We start from the raw sequence: 26,540 nt of genomic DNA, 5'->3' as shown, positions 1-26,540 counted from the left end.
GGCACTCTTAGCCATTCACTACACTACCTCTCACAGACCACTTTTTTTACTGGCTCAATTTATCTTTGAACAGCTTAACACAAGCTTTAGAACAGGGGTAACCAATGTGGTACCCTCCAGATGTGTTAGGCAACAACTTTTATCAGCCTCATCCAACATGGCCAATGGTCAGGGATGGGAGTTTTCATCCATAACAGCTGGAGGGCACAACACTGACTACCCTTGCTTTAGAATTACATAGAACTCCCGTTCAGTCATAGGCAGGGGAAAGAGAGAGAGAGAGAGTACTGTTTATAATATAAAATGAAAGAATATTGTCTTGAAGAGAATGGATAGCAGGTAGGTTTACAGGAAGAGTGGATTGCACAATGTCCATTCTTGCTGGATCAGGTTATTCACATTGAATTTCCCTCACTAACAGTGTAGGAGGAACTTCAAATCAAGAAATATAAAGAAGTTAAATTGCAGGGCATCTCTCTGTGAGCTATTTTGCACGTAACACTAAGACAAACCATGACTTTGCACAAATGCCCAAGAATGAGGGTTCCCAAAGAGATCATGGCCCTGATCCTCCTGCTGCTGCGCTGCTCTGAGCGAAGCCATAGTTTAACTTAAAGTGTTATCCAAAATCAGGATCATGGTTTGTCTCCTTCAGACACACCAAGGGCTGCAAGCCCAAGAAAAACCTTGAATGTACTTTGTGGTTTGTCTACAGGAGACAGCCATGAGCCCGGTTTCAGACAACACACTAAGCAAAACTCGTGGCTTAGCTCAGAGTGGTAAAGTAGCAGCAGCGGGACCAGAGGAAGAGCAAAGCCGCCATAATCTCCTCTCCGGGAGCCCACACATTCATGCTAAGCTATACTTTGGCTTAGCATTACATGCATGCCAGCTCTGTATCTTAACCAGGGGCGGAGAACCTCAGGCCCAGGGGGCAAATCCAGTCCTCCAGGTCTCTCCATCTGGTCCTCTCCCCAGGCCATACACCCAACTGGCCATACTTCACACCTTCCTCAAATGTTTTAGCCTAGCTCAAATGTGTCCTTTAACTCTGATAAGGCCTCTTACCTGCTTGGATAAAGGGATGTGTGTATATAGAAACTAGCCTGCTGTTCAAAGGTAACATTTATATTCATTGCTCTGCCCACATTTGTCTCTGGCCTCCCAAGAAGTTGCCTAGGAGGAATGTGGCTCTTGGGCTGAAAAGGGTTCCTCATCCCTGATCTATACCTCTCTGGAAGAGCTAAATTTGGAAAGAATGCTTACACAGTATTTCATAGTAGACAGGAAGTATGGCATGTATGGCCCTTTCAAAAAATTTTTTTTTTAAAGCAGGCCATTCAACATTTCCCCCCACATTTGGAAGAGTTCGTGTTTTAACAAACATAGTGCTGTTTTATTATTAACACACACACACAATTCATGTATTCAGTGTTAATATTCAGGTGATTGACATTCTTGCAGTTTTTGCTTTTCTAATGGTAGGTTTATGTTTCGGCTTCGGCTATGGAGCAGTATACAAATGCAATAAATAAATAAATAAATAAAATGTTGTTTTAATTCTCTGATTTTCTGAGCTGGGGGCCTCTGCAAGACCTTAGGATGGCCTGGTTGCCATGCTATTTTCTAGAATGTTGCTCACTCGTTAGTGCCTGGAATGAGAGGGGTAGCCCTGGTAAATATTCATGAGACAAAAGGGATTTCCACTGCTATTGGCCGGCAAACTGTCAAGTGGGGACTCAACAATTCAGTTCACTCTTGCTGAATAGTTTCCTTCCAAGTTGCAATAGTCAGGTTTAGCCAGTAGGGAGGGCTGCAGTGTGCAACATTTTTTTCCTTGCCTGTAAAAGCAAGGAGAAGCTTCTCTCTTCTCAACAATGGGAGGATACTTAAAAAGGAGAGAATGAACACACATATACAAGCACAAATCAAGATTTTAACCCTATTGCAATCTCTTGACAACCTTCCTGGCATTCATAAAGGAGACAGATGGGAGCAACCAATACAACACAAGCAAGTGAATAGTGGCCAAGCATACTTCAAAAAGCAAGCTCTAGCCTTGGAAAGAGGAAATTCCAGCCCTAAGGAAAGAGGGAAAGGGGGAAAATATACTATTGTTAAAGACCATTAAATGCAGACTGTAAGGAAGTCAGGACCAGGGCAGCAAATATTCTTGGAAGTAATGTCTGCCAGGAGCAGGGAGGGAAATAAGAGGAAATGGCTGTTGGTCTGCATAAGAATTCCGCCCCCTTTCTGTTTGGAAGTCAAAATATACACTGAATTGCTAAAAAAAACCCTGAAAACTAGACTTAAAAAGGTCCACTGAAGAAAATCAAGTCTGTATATGCAAGCAAACCTCTATACTGTATCTAGATCGACAGTACCATGTGTGCAGAGGGCTATTATATAGGGATTTACATAATATAAACAACACTGTTAAACAAATCATACATTGAACAGTATGCCTTACCCCGGAGGGATTCATCTCTGGCAGCTCTTTGTATAAGCACTGTGTCTGTGGGTACACCTTCCCATGTGCTTCTTCTGTAGCTCTTTAAAAAATTAGCAGTCTCACAACACAAGCAACATTAACAAAATTCTCCTCACAGCACTTGTGAACTATTACAGTGTCGTTTATCATGCACCGGACACTAATTTTAAATCCAGGACACATCTGCAAGGTAGATTTACATTTGCAGTTCTTGCTTAGTGCACCCCTTCTGTCACCTGTGCTGTGAGTGGACGTGCTCATTCCACAAGGCATGTTTTCCATGCATCTGCCCTTGTTACTGTAAGAATACTTTACCTTTGCACTTGACAATGTGAATTCTGGCTCATGGAAATACATGTCACAACTTGTTAGTCTTTTAAGCAGTGATGGGAAACCTGTAGCCCTCCAAATGCTGTGGGGCTACACTCTTATCATCCCTGACCACGTTGGCTAGAACTTATGGGAGTTTGCGTCCAACAACATCTGGAGGGTCACAGGTTCCCCATCCTGGATTTAAAAGATACCACATGACCCTGTTGTTTCTGTTTCAACAGACCAGCATAACCCTACTTCTGTGGTGGGGGTGTGGCCTTTCCCACAACAGCTGCAGGTGTGCATTGAAATGGGACAGGCATTATTTATTTTGTATTCATTATTACATTTATATCCCACCTTTCCTCCAGGGAGCTCAAGATGGTTCTCCTCCCTCTCCATTTTATCCTCATAACAATCTTGTGAGAGAGAAGAGGCTGAGAGACTATGACTAGCCCAAGGTCACCCAGTAAGCTTCATGGCTGAATGGGGATTTGAACTCCTAGTCCAACACTCTAACCACTACACCATGCTGGCCACTTCATTCATATGGCGACATCATAATCAAACAGACAATATGGGGTGATGATCTGGTAATCATCATTTATGAGAAATGTAAGTATAGTTTAACAATGCAGGCTACAGTGTTCTGGAGGGATGGAGCATGAGCAAGATGCTCTCAGTGGGACCCCTGCCAAGGGCACCCATCTCTTCCTTCTTGTCAGTGTCCATTCATTTGCTTCAACCTGTGGGTCCAATTCACACCACCTTCCAGAGAAAGTATGCAGAGGTTACTGCCCTTCTTCCTCGCTCCTTTTGTTGTTCACTTGCTTGAAGACTACAGTGAACAGGCAGCAACAAAAAGTAACAGCAGCAGCAGCAGGGCCAGAAGGCTCCAGGGACTGGCAGTAGGCCCCATTCTTGGGCATGGACCTCAACAAGTGTCCAATGCCAACCCCAATGCCAGCATTGCATTTAAGATTTGCTATTTTGTGAGGCTACAAATGGGACAAGTTAACAGAAATTCCTTAAAAGAAGTGAGTCCTTGTGTTTCTCTGAGAAGATGGTTCCTGGATCAGGCAAGGAGTGAGCTCAACTAACCAGATCTGGGGCAGGACTCAAAGCCAACAGTTACCCATCATCACTGCTCCAAATCAATTCACAATTTGGATATTATGATTTGATTCCATCGAGATGGCTGAAAGACGACTAGAAAGTCTCTCTCAGCTGGGTCCTACACGTTTAGAAGTAATGCTTTCTGCAGCCCTAGTTGGAAGCCAAGCCAAGCCACAACTGCAAAATCATGGGGCAGTATTCCACAACAGGGGGAGACAAGGAAGAGGCCTGTTATGTATTTCTGGCTCCCTATGTACTAAAACCTGATGTGGAGAAAGTAATCCTTGACCAAAGACCAAATAAACAAAAGCAAATAAAGTCAAGGTCTAATCAGACATGATATGATTCTAAAATATAGAAATGAAAAGTGGAAAAAATAGTCTTGGCTACTTAGTCAAGACTATTTTTCCACTTTGCATTTCTATATTTTAGAATCATATCATGTCTGATTAGACCTTATTTGCTTTCCCCCATGTACTAAACCATAGTGAAGGTGCTTTTATATGAAACTATCACCACCAATATTCCTTTCTTATCAACATTCAGCCTATCCTTTTGTTGGAAAGTAAGCTGGCATAGGCTGCATTTTACCAGGAGTACATTAAAGTTTCTAGCCCATATGGTGACAAAAGATACTTTAATAGCATTTGAACAGTGTCTGTTTAAACCTCAGCATCAGCCTGATGATTTTTGAAATCCCTAGACACTCTCATTGTGTTAATCCAAGGCTCAGGTGATGTTATGTGGAGACAATACATCATGTACATAATTCCCAGAGGTGTCATTTCCTTACCTATCTGTGGTTCATCATGAGCAAAAAATAATGGTGAGGCCATGTGCTCACTTAAGTAGCCCTTGAGATTTCATCAAACATGAAGCAGCCGTACCATCCCTACCCTTTGATGCATATGCTCAGCTCCGAAAGATCCATAGAGAGAATGTGTCTCAGTTTAGAAGGCTCTCATGGCCTCCAGGTTACTTAAAGCTTAGCCCAGTAATTTAGCCCAGTAATGACCAGAGTCATAAAACACAAAGAACCTCTTAACTTTTTAACTTCTTCCAAAACTCCCCAAAATGCTGCACATTTAGCACCTTTACTCTTATCCCGGTGATTCAGTGTTCTTTGTGAAGCTGTGCTATATCCTCAGCCTCCTCTTGAGAAACAGGACACAACTGAAGGATCAAGAGAGAGAAATTAGTCGAAGACTGAAAATACATTTTGAAAGATAGCGGCTAAGGGTTTAACACTCAGACCTAGAACCTCTTTTGAAAGTCATGGTTCAACTCTGTGATATGTAAGAACAAACCTTGGTTGTATCTTGTGGTTAGCAAGGAGAAAGCTTAATTAGGAGGCCTGACTCTGATAACCTGCTAAGGCAAACCTTGGCTTAACTCAGTGCAGTGTAAAAGTAAAAAAGACCATGAAGGAGCAAAGCGGCTACAGAGTCCTCTCCAAGAGCCCACATAGTCTCACTAAGCAAACTTTTGGTTTAGTGTGTCGGAACAACGCCAATGACAACCAGGAAAGGTCATGCATTTGTGTGTGTTTTTTATTGTCTTTATTCATTATTTCACTTAGTACACTTTTATTCACTGCTGCTCTGCTAAAAGCATTCCAAACTTTAAAAAACTAAAAAGTAACAGTAAATAAATCCCTGGCCTCTCCCTCCATTTGTTATCTCAGTCTCATAAAGATTACAATCCCTTTGGATAGAGACTACAAAACTTCTGTGCAATGTCCAGCATATATGAAGCAGCAAGAAGACAAACAGAGGCAGGCCATCATGAGTACCAGCCAGAAACATTTGGCTGAATGCAGAATAGAAACAGTATGCAAGATGAACTTGTGTGATTCAGCAGGGAAACTGTTATGGTTTCAGTGGAACTTAATATTTGTTTTAAAAAAAGACTCAGACCTCATCTTCAGTTCTGTGTGCTGCACTTTACAAGGCTGCTCTATAACCTTCTCAGATAGGCCCACAAAAGTTACTAGCCTGAGAATTTTTACATTTACCTGTCAAAAGCCTACTACCCTGTATTGTCATGCTGGCCATAGCTCATGGTTAGCATGGAAATGTAGGCTACTAGCAGACTAATAATAATAAAAATAAAACCCTGTAGGTTGCATAAAAACCAAGCAGGCTGGTAGAGGAATGGAGCAATCTGACCCTCTTCATTCACCTGCAGGGAATTCCTAGTTGTCTATAGGTATCAGACAAACTGTTAATCGCACAGATGATAGAGCCAAATAAAACATAAAAAGAGACAGCTGGATCAGGCTAGTGGTCCATCTAGTCCATCATCCTGTTCTCACAGTGGCCAATCAGATGCCTACGGGAAGCATGCAAGGAGGCCCTGAACACAATAGTGTTGCTGGTGCTAAATTTGTTTAAGCAGCACAGCAGAGAGTAACAGTGGTCTAAAATGCGAGTGTGCCAGTGTGTGTGTGTGCGCTTTCCTAAGAAAGCAGGCTTTTACCCTGCATCAGGATCACTGAGACTTAAGACTTAGTAAAATAAGAAAAGTTTATTTATAGAAATACATTGTAGATAGAAAGGCATACCTAGTTCTAACTAACTAAGTTGGAGGCGCAATACCCAGGCATGGGAATTGCCCTCATGGCTAGGATAGAGAGAGCAGAGACAAAAGGATGCGTCTCCTCTCTCCCGGACAGTAAGAGAAGAGAAGCGGAAAGGGCAGAAGGAGGAGGGGCAGGTAAGCTTCCCTACAGATGTATCAGTCTAGGCGACGGAAGGAAGGAAGTCAGAGCATCACAGGTAAAGGTAATCAAGCTTATCCATCTGGAGGACCCTAACTCTATCTCCCTTCTGGAACATAAACAAAAGAACAAAACAGGAGTTGCTCTTGCCCCACTTCCAACACCCCTTCTCAATGAGTGTTTGGTTCAGCCCACGAGGTTCATCTTGTCTCACAGCTTGCAATGTCTGACTTGAAAGCGTCTGCAGTCATTTCTTCTGTTGGACAATACTCCATCTTGAGTAGTCCTCTGCGGTAGGTAGGTGCTTCACGTCTATGTGCTTGGTGCGTGAACTCATCCCTTCTGACTCCAAGAGTCTGTTGCATCCTTGCTTGCTTCCCACTCCCTTTTGGTTGGCGAGCTGGTTTTTCAGCACAGGTATCCCACTGCTACCACCACATCTGGCTTGGTAACAGTATTGATATACAGACTTTTCTGATGTCTTGTCTTGTATTTCTCAGCATTTCCTTTAGCATTTGGCTTTTTCTTGAATTTCCACTTCTAGCCTGCAGCTTTGCTTCCTTGAGGAAGCTTGGTCAGTGTCCAAGTTTTATTTTTGTGTAGAGATTCCAGCTCTTCCTTGGCTGCCTGCCTCCACCTCTCAGCTTCAGCTTTGGGTAAAGCTTCAATCTCTTTCCAGGTCTCTGGTTCTGGAAGTTCATCTGTCACAAGGTAAGCAAATCTGTCTGGTGGTACATCTCTGTTGGTGCGTTCAGAGCGTTTGAATGCTGGCACTTTGGCTGCCCCTTCTGGCTCTGTTGTCTCTTCTGGCTCAGTTGCCTCTTGTGGCTCAGACTCCTCGCCTTCCTCTGCAGGTATATTATTGTTATACCTTTTGTGGTGGAAGAATAACTCATCTTCTTCCATTTCGCTGTCATCTGGGAAGACTCGCGGAGTTGGGAGTTGGAGGTACTGCTTGGCAGTGGCTCCGCTCCTACTTGGCGGGTCGTCTCCAGAAGGTAGGCCTTGGGGAGCATTACTCAATACCCTGGACTCTCCATTGTGGAGTCCCACAGGGATCGGTTTTGTCCCCCATGCTTTTTAACATCTATATGAAGCCGCTGGGCGCGGTCATCAGGAGTTTTGGAGTGCGTTGTCACCAGTACGCTGATGACACGCAACTCTATTTCTCCTTTTCATCTTCTTCAGGTGAGGCTGTTGATGTGCTGAACCGTTGCCTGGCCGCGATAATGGACTGGATGAGAGCTAACAAACTGAGGCTCAAACCTGACAAGACTGAGACGCTGTTGGTGAGTACCTTCTCGGCCCAGATGATGGATGTTCAGCCTGTTCTGGATGGGGTTACACTCCCCCTGAAGGTACAGGTCCGTAGCTTGGGGGTTCTTTTCGATCCGTTCCTGTCTCTTGAGGCTCAGGTAGCCTCGGTGGCGCGGAATGCGTTCTACCATCTTCGGTTGGTAGCCCAGCTACGCCCATATCTGGACGGCAACGACCTCGCCTCAGTTGTGCACGCTCTGGTAACCTCTAGACTGGATTACTGCAATGCGCTCTACGTGGGGCTGCCTTTGAAGACAGTCCGGAAACTTCAGCTAGTGCAAAACGCTGCAGCCAGACTGCTGACGAAGACCAGGCGGTCCGCACATATTACACCTGTTCTGGCGCATTTGCACTGGCTGCCTATTTGTTTCCGGGCTAGATTCAAAGTGCTAGTTTTGACTTATAAAGCCTTACACGGTGCGGGACCACAGTACCTGGCGGAACGCCTCTCCCGATACGAACCTACCCGCTCACTACGTTCAACATCAAAGGCCCTCCTCCGAGTTCCGACCCACAGAGAGGCTCGGAGGGTTGCAACGAGATCTAGGGCCTTTTCAGTGGTGGCCCCCAAATTATGGAACAGTCTCCCCGACGAGGTGCACCTGGCGCCCACTCTTTTATCTTTCCGGTGCCAGGTCAAAACTTTTTTATTCTCCCAGGCATTTTAATATTCTTAATATTTTTAATACTTGAACTTATTTTAACATATTTCACTTGTAGCTAATAATGTTTTAGGATGTTGAATGTTTGAAATGTATGTTTTGATGTTTTTATTGTGATTTTATTGTATTTTATAGTTGTAATAATTTTATGCTGTGCACTGCCCAGAGAGCCTTCGGGCTTTGGGCGGTATAAAAATTGAACAAAATAAATAAAGAAATAAATAAATCTGTTTGGTGTGGAGCCCCTTCTGGTCGGTGTGCGGACTTTCTTTCATCAAAATGGACAGCTCTGCATACTTCAACTTCACCAGTTTGGGGATCTATTATTCTGTATCCCTTCTGTGTTGAAGAATATCCAATGAATATTACTTCCCTGGCAGTGTTGTCAAGTTTTGACCTCTTTTGTTTTGGGATGTGCACAAAGGCCTTGCACCCAAATACACAAAGGTGAGACGCACTTGGTGTCCTATCATGCCATAGTTCAAATGGTGTTTTGTTAGTTGCAGATGCAGGAAGTCGATTCTGCCGGTAAGTGGAAGTAACAGCAGCTTCTCCCCAGTACTTCTTTGGCAACTGTGCATCTTCCAACAAGGAACAAATCATTTGTCCAAGGGTCCTGTTCATTCTCTCCGCGACCCCATTCTGCTCTGGGTTGTACACAACTGTAGTCTGGTGCTCTATGCCTTCCTCACAGAGAAAGTCTTGCATAGCGCTGGACACATATTCCCCTGCATTGTCAGATCTTATGATCTGTGGCTTTCTGCCAAATTTGTTGGACACAATTCTGACATAGTCCTTCAGTTTCTAAGTACTTGACTTTTCTCTCTTAGCAGGTACATTGTAGTATACCTGGAATAGTCATCTATAAAAGTCAGCATGTATAAATTTCCACCCTGGGATGGCACTTTCATTGGCCCACAAAGATCAGTGTGAATCAATTCTAGAGGCTTTTTGGTTTTCCTCTCACTTTTCTTAGGAATTTTTGGTTTCACACTCTTGGTCTTTATGCAGCATTCACATCTCTGTGTACATCTGCACTGTCCCATTTTAATGCCTCTTGCCAAATTCTCTTTTTCTAGAGCTGTGACTCGAAGGCATGTCCCATCCTTCTATGACAGATATGCAAACATTCAGAATTACTGGTTTCCTTGACCACATTTGCATGCATAGTGTCAAGATATTCTAAGTGTAAAAGTCCACCTTTTAATTTTGCAGTGCAACAAATTTCTCCTTCATGTAGAACATGGCAAAATTCTCCACTCATATAAAGTTCACCTCCTAATTCCATTATTTTAGTAGCACTTATTAAATTGTCTTTAAAATCTGGAACATATAGGCAGTTCCTAAGTTCAAGTTCCCTTTGGCCATCTGGCATTTTGCACAGCAATTCTACTGAGCCTATTCCTTTACAATAAAAAATATCTCCGGATGCAGTCTTTATTTCTTGAGTAAAGTCTTTAAAATACTTAAACAAATTTTTAGCTTTTATTAGGTGGCTTGCACATCCTGAATCGATTAAAAATCTGTTTTTATAATCATGTTTCCTCTCATCAGACACATGGTAACTTGAAGCCTTTGTTTTTGGGTTTTCAGTCTGCCTAGGGGCTTCTCTCACTTCAGCTTGCCTTTGTTTAAAGTCAGGCCTCGCTGTTTTCTGCCACCTATCGCATTCTCTTTGAAGATGTTTTGGAGAGCCACATTTAAAACAGAACTTCCATCTGTGTTTGTCTGTGCCCTTTTGTGGATTCGGGCAATGACTCATGTCGCTACCCTTTGTTTGTTTGTTTCTCCCCATAGTAAAGTTTGCTTGCTCCGACACAGTCTCCAGTTCCTGTCTTTGTCTAAAATCTTGGTCTTTTAAATATGATATAATCTGACTCATGCTTTGGTCAGAATTTTCTAGCACACAGGAAATTAATTTATGATCCTGATTGAGAGAGCTCAGAAGCAGTGCCTTTTTCATATCATCATCTAGATCCTTCCCACATCTTTCAAGTTTAGCCAGGAGTTCTGAACACTTCTGAACATGCGTGTTCAGGCTGCCTCTTTCAGCAGTCTCCTTCAGAGAAAATAACTCTTTGTAAAGGTACATTATGTGGTTCTTTGTTCTCCTATCATATACTTTTTGTAGTTTGTCCCACATTTGCTTTACATTGTTACATCCTACGCAAACATTTAGTGCCTCATCTGATAGTGCAGAAATAAGCAGAGACTTCACTTTTGCATGCTTACACCTCCATGAAGCTGTAGCAGTCTCATCCTCTGGCAAGGATTCAGGATCAGTCAGAATTCCGTTCAAATTTTCCCCTTCCAGCAGGGCTGTGAAATGCAAATTCCATAATCCGTAGTTGTCCTTTTCAAGCCTCGGAACGTGTCTCTCAAACGTTGATTGTTTAGCCATCCTTTCCTATCTTTTGTTCTGCTTTTCTTTCTAACTTAAAGTCTCCTTTGTAAATTACACACAGCACTTAGCCTCCTATAGCTTCAGGCACAACTTGCAATTCATCTTAGTTTGCTGGGCCCATAACTCTTGTTGCTGGTGCTAAATTTGTTTAAGCAGCACAGCAGAAAGTAACAGTGAGTGTGCTAGTGTGTGCGTGTGCGTTTTCCTAAGAAAGCAGGCTTTCACCCTGCATCAGGATCACTGAGACTTAAGACTTAGTAAAATAAGAAAAGCTTCTTTATTTATAGAAATACATTGTAGATAGAAAGGCATACCTAGTTCTAACTAACTAACTAAATTGGAGGCGCAATACCCAGGTGTGGGAATTGCCCTCATGGCTAGGATAGAGAGAGCAGAGACAAAAGGATGTGTCTCCTCTCTCCCGGACAGTCAGAGAAGAGAAGCGGAAAGGGCAGAAGGAGGAGGGGCAGGTAAGCTTCCCTAAAGACGTATCAGTCTAGGCGACCGGAAGGAAGGAAGTCAGAGCATCACAGGTAAAGGTAATCAAGCCTATCCATATGGAGGACCCTATCTCCCTTCTGGAACATAAACAAAAGAACAAAACAGGAGTTGCTCTTGCCCCACTTGCAACAAATAACACTCTTTCCTCCTATGGTTTCCAGCAACTACTGTAGTATTCAGAGGTTTGCTGTCTCCACAAGTGGAGGCAGAATACAGCCATCATAATTAGTAGCCACTGACACCCTTATCCTCCATGAATTTGTCTAATCCTCTCTTAAAGCCATCCACTTTGCTGGCCATCACTGCCTCTTCTGGGAGTTAATTCCATAGTTTAATTGTGCCCTATATGAAGAAGTACTTTCTTTTGTTTGTCCTGAATCTTCCAACATTCAGCTTCATTGGATGTCCACAAGTTCTAGTATTATGAGGGAGAAAAAAATTATGTCCATTTTCTCTATACCATGCAGAATTTTGTACACTTCTATCAAGTTGCCTCTTACTCACCTTTCCTCTAAACTAAAAAGCCCCAAATATTATAACCTTTCCTCGTAGGGAAGTTGCTCCATCCCCTTGATCATTTTGGTTGCCCTTTTCTTGAACTGTTTCCAACTCTACAATATCCTTTTTCAGATGAGATGACCAGAACTGTACACAGAGTGAAGTCAGGAGAGGGCAACAAAGATAGCCGGCAGTATGGAAAACAATTCCTATAAAAAGGTTGAAGGAACTCTGCATGTTTAGTCTGAAGAAGAGAAAGACTGGGAGGAGACATCTTACCACACTTCAAATACCTGAAGAGTTGTCACATAGATGAGGTCAAAGATTTGTTATCTGCTATTCCAGAGAGAAAGATTGTATGTCATGGGGTTAACTTTCTGGAGGGCAGATTTCAACTGAACATTAGGAAAATGTCTCAATGGTAAAAGCAGTTCAACAATGGAAGCAGTTACCTAGCAAGTTCTGGGGTTTCCATCACTAGACATCTTCAAGCAGAGTCTGGACAATATTCTGTAGGGAATGCTCTAGCTCTGGATTAGATGCATCAAGTATGGTGTTGGAATAGGAGGCTTACAACATACCTTTCTACAACTGAGTTTCTGAGGTTCAAGCCTCTGCTTCCTAAAAACCACATTTTAGTTCCTGGAGGCTATCCCCACTAAACCCAGATACATAGGGCAAGCTGCAACTACTTCCTGGAAAAAAAGCACTTTGCACTTGCTCAGAGGTATGTCTTTATTCTTTTTGTTCTAAAAACAGATCTGGGGCTGAGTTTTAGCTGAAATTAAGCCCCTCTATAACATTCTAGGGTGCAAAAAATGTTATTTTCTTAAAAATCACACTCAATTCTAAAAAGAGAGATCCTAGTTCTTTTATTCACATAACAGTGAGAGGAATCCCAAGCACTCGACAGAAGATATATTTTAACAGCGAGGCATAAATATTGACAATCTGGTGCTTTATCCTTGGCAGCTTAAGTCACATCATAAATCCAAGGCAGGCCAGAGTTTCTGATTTTTGCTTACAACTTATGCAAGAACCCCTTAGCACATCAAGAGCGCAAAGACGTTTTAATAAACAGAACTTAGCCAAAAAATCTAGGCACACTCCATTAATTCAAGAACACTCCTCTTTGCTTCAAAGAGGACCCATTCCCTTCTTAAAGCAAAGCCTTGCGTTCTTGGTTGCTGCTTTAACGATTTGCCACTTATCCTTGTCACAACTACATGGATAGGAATACTGAGAGATAAATGATTATAGCAGAAGTGGGGTATCTGTGAAAAGCCAACACACACAGCACTTTTACCTCTACCTGAGTTCAATTCAGTAGGTGCAGAGCTTCATAAAAAAAAAGACTCCTAGCTTTAAAATCCCACACAGGGAAACTTTTCCTTCTCTCCAGTCCCTATCTCCCAGTCTCTTCTGTATAAAGCAAGGGAAAACAGACTTTAGACTTATGGGATCTGGACAGAAGCCAGGCGTAAAAGAGTGTTGGGGGGGGCAACAGATTTGCACTAAGAATTAAACAGGGTGCCTTAGCCCAGGAATTTATGTTCAGTGCCAGAACTGAGCTTCTAGTCATTTTACACGAAAATTCATTTCAAACCTCCTCCCCACTCCAGCTTTCGTGTTGCAGGCAGAAGGCTAAATAAGATTGGAGGGGGGGTTAGTTGTTGCTACTGTTAGACATTTGAGGCTTGGAAACCCTTGTTGATCTACTGGCAGCTGGAGAGCCACCTGTCGGGTATGCTTTAACTTGGATTCCTGCATTGAGCAGGGGGTTGGACTTGATAGCTTTATAGGCCCCTTCCAACTCTACTATTCTATGATTCTATTACAAATCACTCGGAGATCCAGTCCCTGAAGTGGGAGAAAAAAGGCAGAGGGAAAGGTTGACCAGACTTTATTATATCCTCCTGAAAAGTGGGATGGCACCCCACCCCACTTGAAGCACTAAATTGATCCTAATCTACTTTCTGTCAACTCCTGCTCTAAAGAACAAGCTGTTCTGCTGTAGAAGAAGGCAGCTCCACACTTAGTGCAGCAAATTTCTCATAGCAACACATGTAAAGTGTATGCAAATATGTATGCATGCATGTGTTCCAATTAGGTTCAAGCACACCTGGAAGCCCTGCCTTCAGGTTTGGAAACTAATTCTCTCTCACCTTACACACATATTCAAGAAATTGAATTATCAGTCAAAATTTAAGAACAGGATGGATGTTGCAATACATGGATTGGGCTGCTGAGGGGAGTGATCCCCCCCCAAGCAACTTCAATTATGATCGCAAGATCTTGTATGAACTATGGTTCACAACTATGTTATGGACTCCTGTTGGGTATCAACCAACATCCCTATCAAGAATGTCAAACACCCATACTCTTCCCCCCCCCAGCCTTTAAAATGGATAGCAGGCTTAGCAGACATTCTAGCTGCTGTGGTTTGTATTCCTTAATAGATTAGACCTGTCAAACCAAACAGTTTAACAGTGAACTCTGTGTATGAAAATATGTGAGTCAAATACAACCCAAATTCATTACACAAAAATATGAGCTGATGTGAGCAGACCTAATACAGACCTCTCTTAACAAAAGAACACAAATAGTGGAAGGTTTTTTTTAAAAAAAAAGATGTAAACATTTCTTGGAGGAAGAAAAATCTAATTTTTATGCCTTTTATGTGTTCCAATCAGGTTTTTTTAATTCTGAACACAGCTGTCTGCTTTACTGTCTCTCCAATGATGCCAGATGCCTGGTTCATCAAGGATATGCAGGAAAACAATGATTTGAAAGCAATTAGAAGCACAGAGACTCATATTAAAATGTGATAACACCATCCTAGTGGGAATTCCAGGCACCACTGCATTTCTGACATTTCTGTGTTGCCAGAGACGAGCATGTGTTGGAAGCAGAGCTCTCCCCCTACTCCATGTCAGTGAATGGGGGGGGGTGAGTGGATATCACACTGGAATTTTATTTCTGGAGCCAATGAAATGTATTAAGCTAATATGGATGTTTTCCTGACTGTTCCATCTTTTCTATAAATACACATTCCTTCTCTCCCTCAGTTTTTTTTTAGAAAGCACTCCTATTCATCTTATCACCAACATGCATAAATGTGCACAAAACCATTCTGCATGGTGGGGGAAGACGCCTCTACTTCCATCATGGTCCAACCCAAGTCACAGGACATTTTCTGAATCTGGTCTTTGTGACAAAGTTAGAAGGAAGGGATCTGTTGGTATAAGTGAACCCATTGTCATGGATGGATAATTTCTTAATGAGGTTTAGATTAATGGCATCCGGGGTGCAGGGCCCACTAAGATGTTCAGAGCCTTAAATAATCCAAGAAATTCCTGAATGCTCTGGAGGATTCTCCAGCTGGCATGGTTAATGCTCCTCTTGAGGTCCTGGTTTCACTATGGAACGGAGAAACAAAAAGGGATCTCAACACAAGCACACCCAGGTGCCCTCTTTGAAGCTATGGAGCCCACAGATAGCCCTAGCTTTCCAGGGACCTACAGGGGATGAAATAAGGATGATTGCTAAAGTTCAAGTGGTATATATCAGGAAACGAGTCAGACCAAACACAGGTACAAGCACATTATCAGACCCACCATGTGGCAAAGAGGACCTACTTCTCTGCCACCACTGCACCCTCTAGTAATTATCCAGCAGATCTTTTCCATGGGGCAAAGAGATCTACCCAGATAGTAGAGGTGACAATACCATTGGAGACTTGCTGTAATAGATTACTGAAGCACTTTGAGGATAAAATCATTCAGATCTGTCCAAAATTAGGACTAGTCCTATGGAAGTGTTCACAACACCAGCTGGTCATGTTTTACTGGACCAGTTTCAATTATTACGGCCTAACTATATGAATAAGCTGTTGGAAGGGATTCGACCTACCACATGCCTCCTCAAACCTTGCCCTTCTTGGCTAACAAAACCTAGCCAAAAATGACTGAGTGGGTGAGTCCAGGGAGTGATGAATGCCTCACTGCTGGAGAGGGAAGTGCCAGTGGCCTTAAATGAGGTAGTGGCATACCACCTTCTTAAGAGGACCTCCCTGGATCAGGAAATATGACAACTTGTCTGTCTATATGTATATATATGCATATTGTATTTTATGTATTTTAACTGTACTGTATGTATTTTAATTTACTGTAATGTTTTCTGTTTTTATTGTATATAATTTTATTGTGTATGTGTGCAATTTTATTGTAAGCCGCCCTGAGTGCCTTATTGTAGGGTAGAAGGGCGGGATAGAAATATAGTAGGGCCCCGCTTACCGGTGCTTCGCTTTCTGGTTTTCCGCTAATGCGGCGGCTTTCAATTAGGGGAAATTCCCCGTTTTAAAGCCATTTTTGCGCTTTTGTGCCATTTTGCAGCATTTTCACGCGACATGCCCCATTATCCTCAATGGGTTCCGCTTTACGGCGATTTCCGCTTTACAGTGGCAGTCCGGAACAGAACCTGCTGTATAAGCGGGGCCCGCCTATATTTTAAATAAATAAATAAATAAACTTTAACTCTGTCTCCAATACAGTAGGGCCCCACTCATACGGCGGGTTACGTTCCAGACCCCCGCCTAAAAGTGAAACCCACTGAAAAGCAGAACTCCATCAATAAAATGGTGCCCAACACCCCAAAAAGCCATAAAAGAGGAACAAGTGTCGTATGAGTGGGGCCTTATTCTAATTTTAGCCGCCGTATTAGCAGAACGCCAAAACGCGGGCCACCGAAAAGCGGGGCCCTAATGTATCCCCTTTTGGGGCAAATTGTAATGCAATAAAAAAAGGAACAAATGAAGCAATAAAATACAATTAAAAATCATACAGCATCTAGCACAGTGCAGTACAATTGCTACAACAGGCAAAAAAAATTAAGTGGTCGCCAAGACCATCAGCAATTTTCAAGTGGTCCATGGGAAAAAGAGTTTGGGAACCACAGACCTACAGAGAATGGTTGCTGGGGCACCATTCTGTGTTAGTTCTGGTCCTATGTCTGTGGTGATTTCAGAAAGTAGCAATGGGAGACTTCTCCATGGAAATTTACCTGAACGGTTCAGCAGGGTTCAATTTTGTCTCCCATACTATTTAACATCTCTGTGGAGCTGTTGGGAGCTGTCATCAGTGGATTCAGAGCAAATGGCAACAATATATTGATCAATATACTGACAGCCAACTATCTCTCTGTACCATTTGAATAAGGAGAGGCAGTGCAGGTGATGAACCAGTCTGAAGACAGTAATAGGTTGGCCAGAGCTTGGAAAAGTTACTTTTTTGAACTACAACTCCCAACAGCCCAATCCAGTGGCCATGCTGGCTGGGGTTGATGGGAGTTGTAGTTCAAAAAAGTAACTTTTCCAAGCTCTGGCTTGGGGTCAATAAACTGAAGCTGAGTCCAGAAAAGATGCTGTGGGTGGGCAGTTCTAGTGTCTGAGATTTGGTGGGATATCCTGCTCTAGACAGAGTTGCTCTCCCTTTGAAGGATAGGTTGGCCACTTGGGGGTACTCCAGAAGCCATCTTTGCCACTGGAAGCCCAGGTGCCTTCAGTAACTAAGAGTATCTATTCCCAGCTCCAGCTATATACTAGCTATATCCTTTTTTATCCCTCATAATTGATGGCTGTCCTCGCTTCTTGCAGGCACACACTGTCTTTCCTTCTCAGTCTTCTTCTCAGACCAGAGAAGCCCTGCTCATCATCAGAGAAATAAAACCAACCCACCCAATATCCTCCTTCAAGAATCAGCCTTTGCCTTATTCAAGCTACTAAAAAAAAATAGCCATACAAGAACTCATGCATTACCCATTCTATCTCTCCCATGTAGAAGTATACACAGGGTTATGCATTTTCGTACCATCTCTGTATTTCTTTTTGCCATGTCAGAACTTCTGATCTTTGAACTATGGACATCTATTTTTCCCATACAATGGTTTTATCCCACTCATTTTAGACAAGAAGCAAATTCTGCAAAAAACAGTCCTTCTGAAAAATAGAAAACATCATTGGCTCACATACACTAGCATCAGAAAACTCTGTCCAGGCTCTAGCATACACAGTGTGGTTGGCACCCTCTCCTTCGATGCCAGTGAAAATCCAGTAGCAGTAACAAAGAGTGCCTCAATCTGCACCGCATAGTTTGTAGCCCCTGTCCATAGGTGACCCCAATATCTCTTCCTTCTACAGGTTCTTCAGGCAAGGAACTATGCTGAATCACTCTGCAGGCAGGGCCCATATTAATGCCAATCCATTGGATTTCTCCAAATACAAAAGGGTGGTCAGTGTGAATCTTTGGTTTGCATAGGCACACAATACTTTTATGCAATCTGTAGATGTAAGAATCCCAGTTTTCATTTAAAAAATTCTAGCTCTCTCATGGCTGGACACTGAAAACATAACAGTAAAAATTGCTAATGACAGGAAGCAAGTAAAACAATATCCTCTTAATCAATCAGTTTTCCTACAGTAATTCAACAACAACAAAATCGAGTACTAAACCAGTTTTTCCACAAGTGACAACGATATTTCTGGATGTTTAAGGGACTTTAAAGAATGCAACCTAGTCCATCAAAATATAAACACACACACAAAAAACTGTCAAGTGTAAATGTCAAATTTCATCAAAAGAAACAGAAAGCATCTAGACTTCATGAAACTCCACAATATAAAGTGCTATACATTAAACCAGGAAAAAAGTTGGAGCAAACATTCCCCATGCAAATTTCCTAATTAACGTTTTCAAAATTCACAGTTACATAATTTTTAGGAAGAGCTTTATGAAGGAAAAAAGTTATTAAAAGTACTGAATTTGGCAATCTGACACTAACATTTATTATCTTAAAATTCTGATTTTGTTTGAGAAGTATCCCCCAAAGTCAAATTTCAAAAGCAGAGTTTGGAAATTTCTGAAATTGAACTCTTGACTTTTTAAAGTCAAAGTTGTTTAAAGTTCTGATTCAGCTCTAGAATGTGCTACTGGGTACAATTCAGGATGTTACTACTGGAATATAAAGCCCTACACGGCTTGGGACTGAAGTATCTAAAAGACCCCCTTCCCCAGTATCAACCATCTTGGACCCTACAATCACCAGGTGAGGCCTTGTTGGCGGTGCCACCACAGAGGGCTGACTGGTTGGAGCTGACCCATGACAGGGTCTTTTCAGTGGTGGCTCCCCAATTGTGGAATGCCATCCCCACTGAGATGCATCTGTCTCCATCACTATAAACTTCCAAGAGGAATTTGAAAACATTCCTGTTTACCCAAGCATTTGATGGCTGAAGGGGATTGTTCCTGGCAACCTGAACATCACTGATGAAATAATGCTTTTAAGCTGCACTTCAGAATATTTTTAACTGTGTTTTAGAATGTTTTTAATTGCAATTGTGTTTTGGGATGTTTTTAACTTTTTAATCTGTTTTTTGTTTTTCTTGTTAAATTGTTTTGTTTAAGTTTGCCACCCTGGGCTCCTTCGGGAGAAATGGCAGGATATACATTCAAATACTACTACTAGTACTACTATAGATTTTGCATATGGTTTGCTAGCCTACACTATTGATACAATACTCTTTCCTGATCAAACATTTAAAACTATACTTACCACCAGGCAGGGATCCCCAATGATACCTGAAAGAGTAACAAAAAAGACTTCAGTATTTATTAGCTCTTCTCCATCTGTGAACTAGCCTTTGAAGGACAACAGATGGCTGGGAAGGCCACAGAAATTGCAGAGGATGCTGAAACTCACCCATGCTCTAAGCAGGATTCTTTCATTTATTGGGCTGCCCTGTTATTTGTAACCATTTTAACAGTGTTCAAAAATTAAATGCTTTTAAAATAATATATGCCTTTGCAGAGAGCCCCATCTTACTTTCCATTTCTGCACTTTTATTTTAGCAAATCCATGGCTAAAAGGCAGGGTAGTTCCCTGGGCATCCCCCTCAGATAAGCCACAATCCCCATATTACCATCTTTCAATTAAAAAAAATAGGGTGGACTCATGAGTACCCCCCTCAATAGCCATACACAATCCCTAGATTTCCAGATTTCAAAAAAAAAAAAGGCACGATGTGCAGCCACTGTTCCTGTTTGTTTTGTGAGAAACTCAACTGCTCCTGCCTTCAGTGTTTTTAGCCAATCAATGTAGTCATAGCAATGATTGACATTATGAAAGAAGATCTAGCCAATTAGGAAAAAAGAAGGCTAGAGTGAAACACCCATTGTCTATAAACATTTTTAGTTTCTAATCATTTTAAAAATTACTCTCTTAATGCTACTGCAGATCATTATTCTTGCAGGCGCTGTGACTGTGGCTAAGTGAGTATGGGTTATGGCAGCCCTGCAAAGTAACCCAGAGTTGTTATACACCTTTTGCTGGCAGAAGTTAAGAGTTGTGTATGATAACCCTGAAGTTGTCCAGTCTTACTATCCATGGAGTGTTGGGGTTGTTTTTGTTTTGTTTAGAAAATGCAATGAGGTAGAGAAATGGATTGCAGCATTAGTGCAATTAAGGGCTAGATGAAGTGAAGGGAGCCAGAAAAAGAAATGAAGAGTTTCACAGGTGAGTGGGAAGACACTGCCTGGATGCTAGGTCTACTCATAGATGGTTATGAGAAACAATGGAGAAATGAACCTGGAATACAATTTTCTCAGAGGCCTGATCTACTGCCAAGGCCTCACCACTGTTTACTTAACTGGTCTCTCATGCTACTTATGTATTTAAGGTTGCTTATTTATTTATTTGAAGAATTTACATTGGCCTACCCACTCCCAAGAAAAAATCCTGCAGATACTCATGGGTGGACCAAGACCTCCTCAGCCAAATTAAGAAACGTGTTTTTCCTTGCACTGAATTACCAGTAGTGCATTTAGGTTTTCAAACTTATAACTTCCTTTCAAGTTCCAGCATCTCTCTGTGAATGAACTTTTACAGGGTGAAAAATGTGTGGGTGACTATAGCAGCTATTGTTTATTATTTGCAGGGCTAGGGCCAGGCATGCCTGGGACCTTGGGCACAAGACTGCCCTGGGCCCTGGCACACACACGCACGCTCCACCTACCTACCATTCCCTTGGTGAATGCTGCCCACACTGTTTTGGTTGATGGCACACATGCATCCTATGCAACTATCCCTGCCATCAGCCAAGATGGCGGCAGGTGCATCAGCCCCTTAAGGAAACTTCAGCCACCATGTTGCTTGATGGCAGACTTGCGTGTGCAGTACAACCAGCATTTATGTCAAGGGAGGTAGGTGGGGCATGCAGGTGGGCATTGCAGGCCTGCACAACAGTAGGGGGGCCTGGAAGCTCCCTCTCGTGATCCATGGCAGGGTCAGGAGCCGACACTGCCACAGATCGTGGAAGGGAGAGCTACCCACCAAGGAGGGCCCTTCAGGGGCCCTCTGCCAGGGCCCAACTTGGCCGCCCTCTGATGCCAGTCCTGATTATTTGTAATTATAGCCCACACTTTACTAAATGGTTCCAGGGCAGGTGACAAAAATGTCACAATTAAAAAAAAGTTTCATTTACATTAAAACCATGAAATAAAACAGAAATAGGGTTACTAACTGGGCCAAAACGTTGTATCACAAAACTATGATGAAACAAAAATGCTCTACCATACTAGATTAGTTTAAAAGAGTATGGGAAACTGTTGCATTAATCAAGACAAAGTATTAAAAAAGAACATTAAATGATTTACAAGCAGATCGGTTCATTGAAAGGTGGGCCCTTTTCATCAGTTTCTGGAACAAAATAGAAGGTAACATCTTCCCTCAGAATTTATTTACAGAAATAAAATATAACTGGTTTAACATAATATTCTTCATGTTTGTTTTACAGATTTGGATCTATCAAGGCCTTCTTTCTTTCTTTCTTTCTTTCTTTCTTTCTTTCTTTCTTTCTTTCTTTCTTTCTTTCTTTCTTTCTTTCTTTCTTTCTTTCTTTCTTTCTTTCTTTCTTTCTTTCTTTCTTTCTTTCTTTCTCATAATTGCATAATATACAGAATAGAAATAAGAAAGAATAACTGGAAAAAGCAAAGGAGAAGAAGGGATAATGCAGATAGGGAGGAAAAAGAATACATATTAACATCAATGACGGTGATTAGGTATAATAATATTAAGAAGAGGAAAGGGGGTAAACTTTAAAAGTAATGGGGTGAAAACAGCACAATGGCACCAGCAAAATTGGATAAAGATGAAACACAGTTGTCTATTGCTGTTCCACACAGAAAACTGAAAACTGCTTCTAAACTAAAAAAAGAAAAAGAAAAGAAATAAAATTACAAAGTCACCCATGGCAAAACAGCAGACGAGCAGCCAAGAGCAGCAGTTCATAACAATGCAAGAGGATAAAAAACATCTACTCAATCAAAGGTCTGGGTAAAAAGGTGTTTCTTCTCCAGTTATTGCAAAGTACAGTAGGGCCCCACTTTTTGGCAGCCTGCTTTTTGGCGTTCCGCTAATACGGCGGATTTCAATTAGAGTAAGGCCCAACTCATATGGTGCTTGTTCCGCTGTTACGGTAATTTTTGGGCGTCGGGCACCATTTTATTGACGGAGTTCCACTTTTTGACGGGATTTGCTTTTAGGCGGGGGTCTGGAACGTAACCTGACGTATGAGTGGGGCCCTACTGTATTGGTGACAGGGTTAAAGTTTATTTATTTATTTATTTAAAATATTTCTATTTCTACCCTGTGCGCCAACTCCACCCCCCCCAGGACTCCCCGCCTGGCACTTCAAATGCTTTCCCGCCTACTGAAGCCGAGCTGGCACCTATCAAGCCTGTACTGTCAGATGAGCTGGCGAAGGCTTGCCCCCCCCCTCGCCCCACGTGAGATGGCATGAGAAATGGGTCGGCCAGAAGGTGGAACTTCAGAGGAGTCAGAGATTACGGGTGAAGACCTTCCCTACTTAAGGCAGCACCCCCAATTGGGGTGCTGAGTCAACTTTCTTCACACGCTCTGTTGGCTCTGTTGGGGCGACTGTAGGTGGAGCGAGGTCTGGTTCGGCAGGAGAACTGTCCATGAGAACTGGCAGACTGTCAACTACACCCCCACCCTCAAGAAAAGATGCACCAATCAGGAAAGGCTGATGACTTATTTTTGAGTGACCTGGAATTCAATAACACTGGCTGCCCGTTATCTACCGGTCTAAATTCAAGGTTCTGGTTTTGGTGTACAAAGCCTTATGCAGCTTGGGACCAGGAAACCTGAAAAATCGCCTTACTCCTTTTATACCCAGTAAATCACTGTGCTCTGCAGGTGAGGGCCTCCTGCGGATACCATCTTATCAGAAGATCCGTTCTGTACAACATAGGAAGCTGACCTTCCATGTTGTGGCACCAACCCTTTGGAATTCCCTGCCCTTAAATATTAGATGGGGACTATCTCTATAATCTTTTCGGTGCCTACTGAAGACCTTCCTCTTTCAACAAGCTTTTTAAGTAGAGACCTTATCCCAGTCTGCATCTGTATTTGAATTACTTTTTTAGATGTTTTTAATGCTGTTTTTTAAAGATATTTTAAAAGATGCTTTCTTTCAATATGTTTTTAAAGATGCTTTGTCATAATATGTTTTGAAAGGTGTTTTTTTTAAAAATGTTTTAAAGTCTTTTGTTTTTAAGATGTTTTAAACTGGTTTTTACTGTTTTTGTTTGCCACCCTGAGCTCCATCTGGGAGGAAGGGCAGGGTATAAATTCAATAAATAAATAAATAATAGCACTGCCATGTTGCAAGGGGGAAGGTGCAGAAAAGAGGTTGACATGTATCCTCTAATTCTGCTGGCTGGAGAGCAGACCAGAAGGAGTGATAGCCTTAATTTATCTTACCACTCCTTCTATAAACCACACTCCTCTGCCCCCCCACCACATTACCATACCTCCCCCTGCCCATCACAACTGAAGTGGCAGTCCTCCACCATAATGCTAGCACCTACTATAGCCAACCATAAAGAGCCCTCCTCTAGACTTATCTTCTTGTAGCAGCAAGTCCTCGCTCCTCTGTGATGCAAGAAGCATTAACTGTTACTGTACCAAAAGGTGAGTGCTTGCACTGAATGTGGCCTGGGAAGAGACCTCTCAATTGGTGTAGCAGCTATCAGGGCCAATATCAGATATAATCACTAGGAGGCTTCTCACCAAGTAACGGCTCATTTGTGGGCTCCTTGGTGAACTGTCCCTAGCCTAGGAAACAGCAGGAGATATTCTGAAAGAAAATTTACTTGAAAGTCAGATTTGTATACTAAAGTAAACTGAGAAAACAGAATTTGTCTCACTGCTTTCAACCTAAACCAATTTCACTTCAGTTCTAGGGCTTATCCACATGGGAGCATTTCTTTATAGCAAATACGCTATTTTTACCATTGTAATAGATTTGCAAGGTCCACACTTCTTGCTCAATGATAGGTTCAAATCTGTTGTTTTCCATTCACACAAGTAGGCATTCCTCTGGGAATGTTGAGCCCCAGCTCTCCCAGGGGGATCAGGGAGGAGAGTCGGTTGAGCCCCAGCTTCCCCAGTTAGAGCAGGAACAGGAATCAGAGGCAGATGAGGCTTTGGGGGGCTATGAGGAAGTGGGTGTAGAGGCTTTCGAGGACAATGAGGGTGGGGGTGTAGTTGACAGTCTGCCAGTTCCCACAGACAGTTCTCCCGCTGAAGCCGACCTCGCTCCACCTACAGTCGCCCCAACAGAGCCGTTGAGGGATGATCTGGCACGTGCGCCAACTCCACCCCCCAGGACTCCCCGCCTGGCACTTCAAATGCTTTCCCGCCTACTGAAGCTGAGCCAGCATCTATCGAACCTGTACTGTTAGATGAGCCGGCAGAGGCTTCCCCCCCCACCCCATGCAAGACGCTGCAAAAAGCAAGTTAGCCAGAAGGTGGAACTTTGGAGGAGTCAGAGATTATGGGCAAAGACCTTCCCTACTTAAAGCGGTGCCACCCTGATTGGGGTGCTGAGTCAACTTTTTGCAAACGCTGCAGAGTATGCTTAGGTAGCTTAGTTAGGGATAGTAGTGAGTTAGCATAGCTGAGTCTATGAAGCGCGCTGCCTTTGATGTAACCGTTACTCTAATAAAACAAGAACTAATTCCAGTCTCGCCTCTGTCTTGTGTCTCGCACTCTGAGCAGGACAGGGAAGGATTAGTATCGCTGTGTCCTTGTGACCCTGCACTCTAATTTTACATTTTTACTCCCTCTGGTTGCTCAATGACTAGGCATGTGCAAATATTTTTGACCTGCACAATATTCCACTCCCTCCTGCCCCCACCGCTTCCTGAAGTTTGGTGGTTGAAAAGAAGTGGAGTCATCTGCCACCTTTTCTCCACTGCCCCTTGCTTTTTTGAGATAATTTTTCTTGCTGGATAAACAAATCAATATAATATTGATATTTTAAATAAAATATCAATATCAGTAGTTTGAGAAAATATCAATAATAATATTCATATTTGTGAGGTGACTTTCTTTAAAAAAAATCCACTTTAGATTTTTTAGGGTAAAAATCAGAAACCAGGCACGAAGAGATGTTACTTCAAAATTCTCTCTGCAAAGATAGAATTATTTATTTATTTATTTTATGTTCACCGCCCAGAGAGCTATCGCTAGTCGGGCGGTATATAAATTTAATAAATAAATAAATAGAGAATATGAGAAAGAATGATAAAATCTAATGGTAATTCCCAACTCTAGTTACAAGGAGTGAAGGAAGTTTACTTGGGGAGAAAGAGAGGAAAAATGAAAGGGCTGCAACAAACTGTGAAGGGGGAGGACAGAGCAGTCAGAAGTTGCTAGATAAACCACTGGAAACAAAATGGAATTCATGGTAGAGTTAGTGGGTGGAGAAAGGGGAATAGCTGAAAGTCACAATTCACCTGCCCACTAAAAAGCATCAAAGCAAACTGTCTTCAAAGACATGTGGAGCATAGCGGAGCCATATTGTTCTAAACTTTTTGTATTATCAGTGGATTGGGATAGTACAGATTTGCAGGGGGAAACTGCACAATAGCTTCTGTTTGCCAGTAGCTTCATGTGAACCATGCAAATTAAAAGATGTGAGTAGCACCAAACACACACTAAACCACCATGTAGATGAGCCCCTAGTGAAATGAATTTTGGTTCCAGAACTGTTAATACTTTACCTACTTCACCATAGCTTGAGTGCCATTTCTGCCTCTACTGCCAACACATTCATAAATGTCACTCACACACAGAATTTTTCAAAGACACCTAACTAGAACAATCAATAACTGACTTCGATCATTTCTGTCTTAGCCTAACAGCACCATGGAAAAGGATGTCTGACCATGACGCAAAAAGACATGATTAAAATAGACAACTTGTGGCCTTTCTGTGCAGTCCCAAAATGAGGAGGAATCCTTATAAGTCTGAGAGTGCTGCACTGGTATATAATAAAATGAAGGACACAGAATGTCCCTACAACTCTTTCAAGAGAAAATATGAAAAAAAAACTCATGGAGCTCTTAAAAGCCAACATCTTTCCCAATCTCAATACAATAC

The 26,540-nt window shown here is 42.3% G+C and overlaps 1 protein-coding gene across 7 annotated transcripts in view; it reads right to left on the bottom strand.

The window, feature by feature from the left end:
• SKAP1 (src kinase associated phosphoprotein 1) overlaps positions 1-26,540 on the bottom strand; it is a 523,306-nt gene that overhangs the window by 433,177 nt on the left and 63,589 nt on the right. For all 7 annotated transcript variants that reach the window (XM_061589928.1, XM_061589927.1, XM_061589930.1 and 4 more), the window contains one exon: positions 19,629-19,654. In XM_061589928.1, coding sequence (XP_061445912.1) covers positions 19,629-19,654 — 26 coding nt within the window. The remainder of the gene's footprint in view (positions 1-19,628; positions 19,655-26,540) is intronic.

The sequence above is a fragment of the Rhineura floridana genome, chromosome 11 (assembly GCF_030035675.1).
Source record: "Rhineura floridana isolate rRhiFlo1 chromosome 11, rRhiFlo1.hap2, whole genome shotgun sequence".
NCBI lineage: Eukaryota > Metazoa > Chordata > Lepidosauria > Squamata > Rhineuridae > Rhineura > Rhineura floridana.
This window is presented reverse-complemented; position numbering and strand designations above follow the sequence as displayed.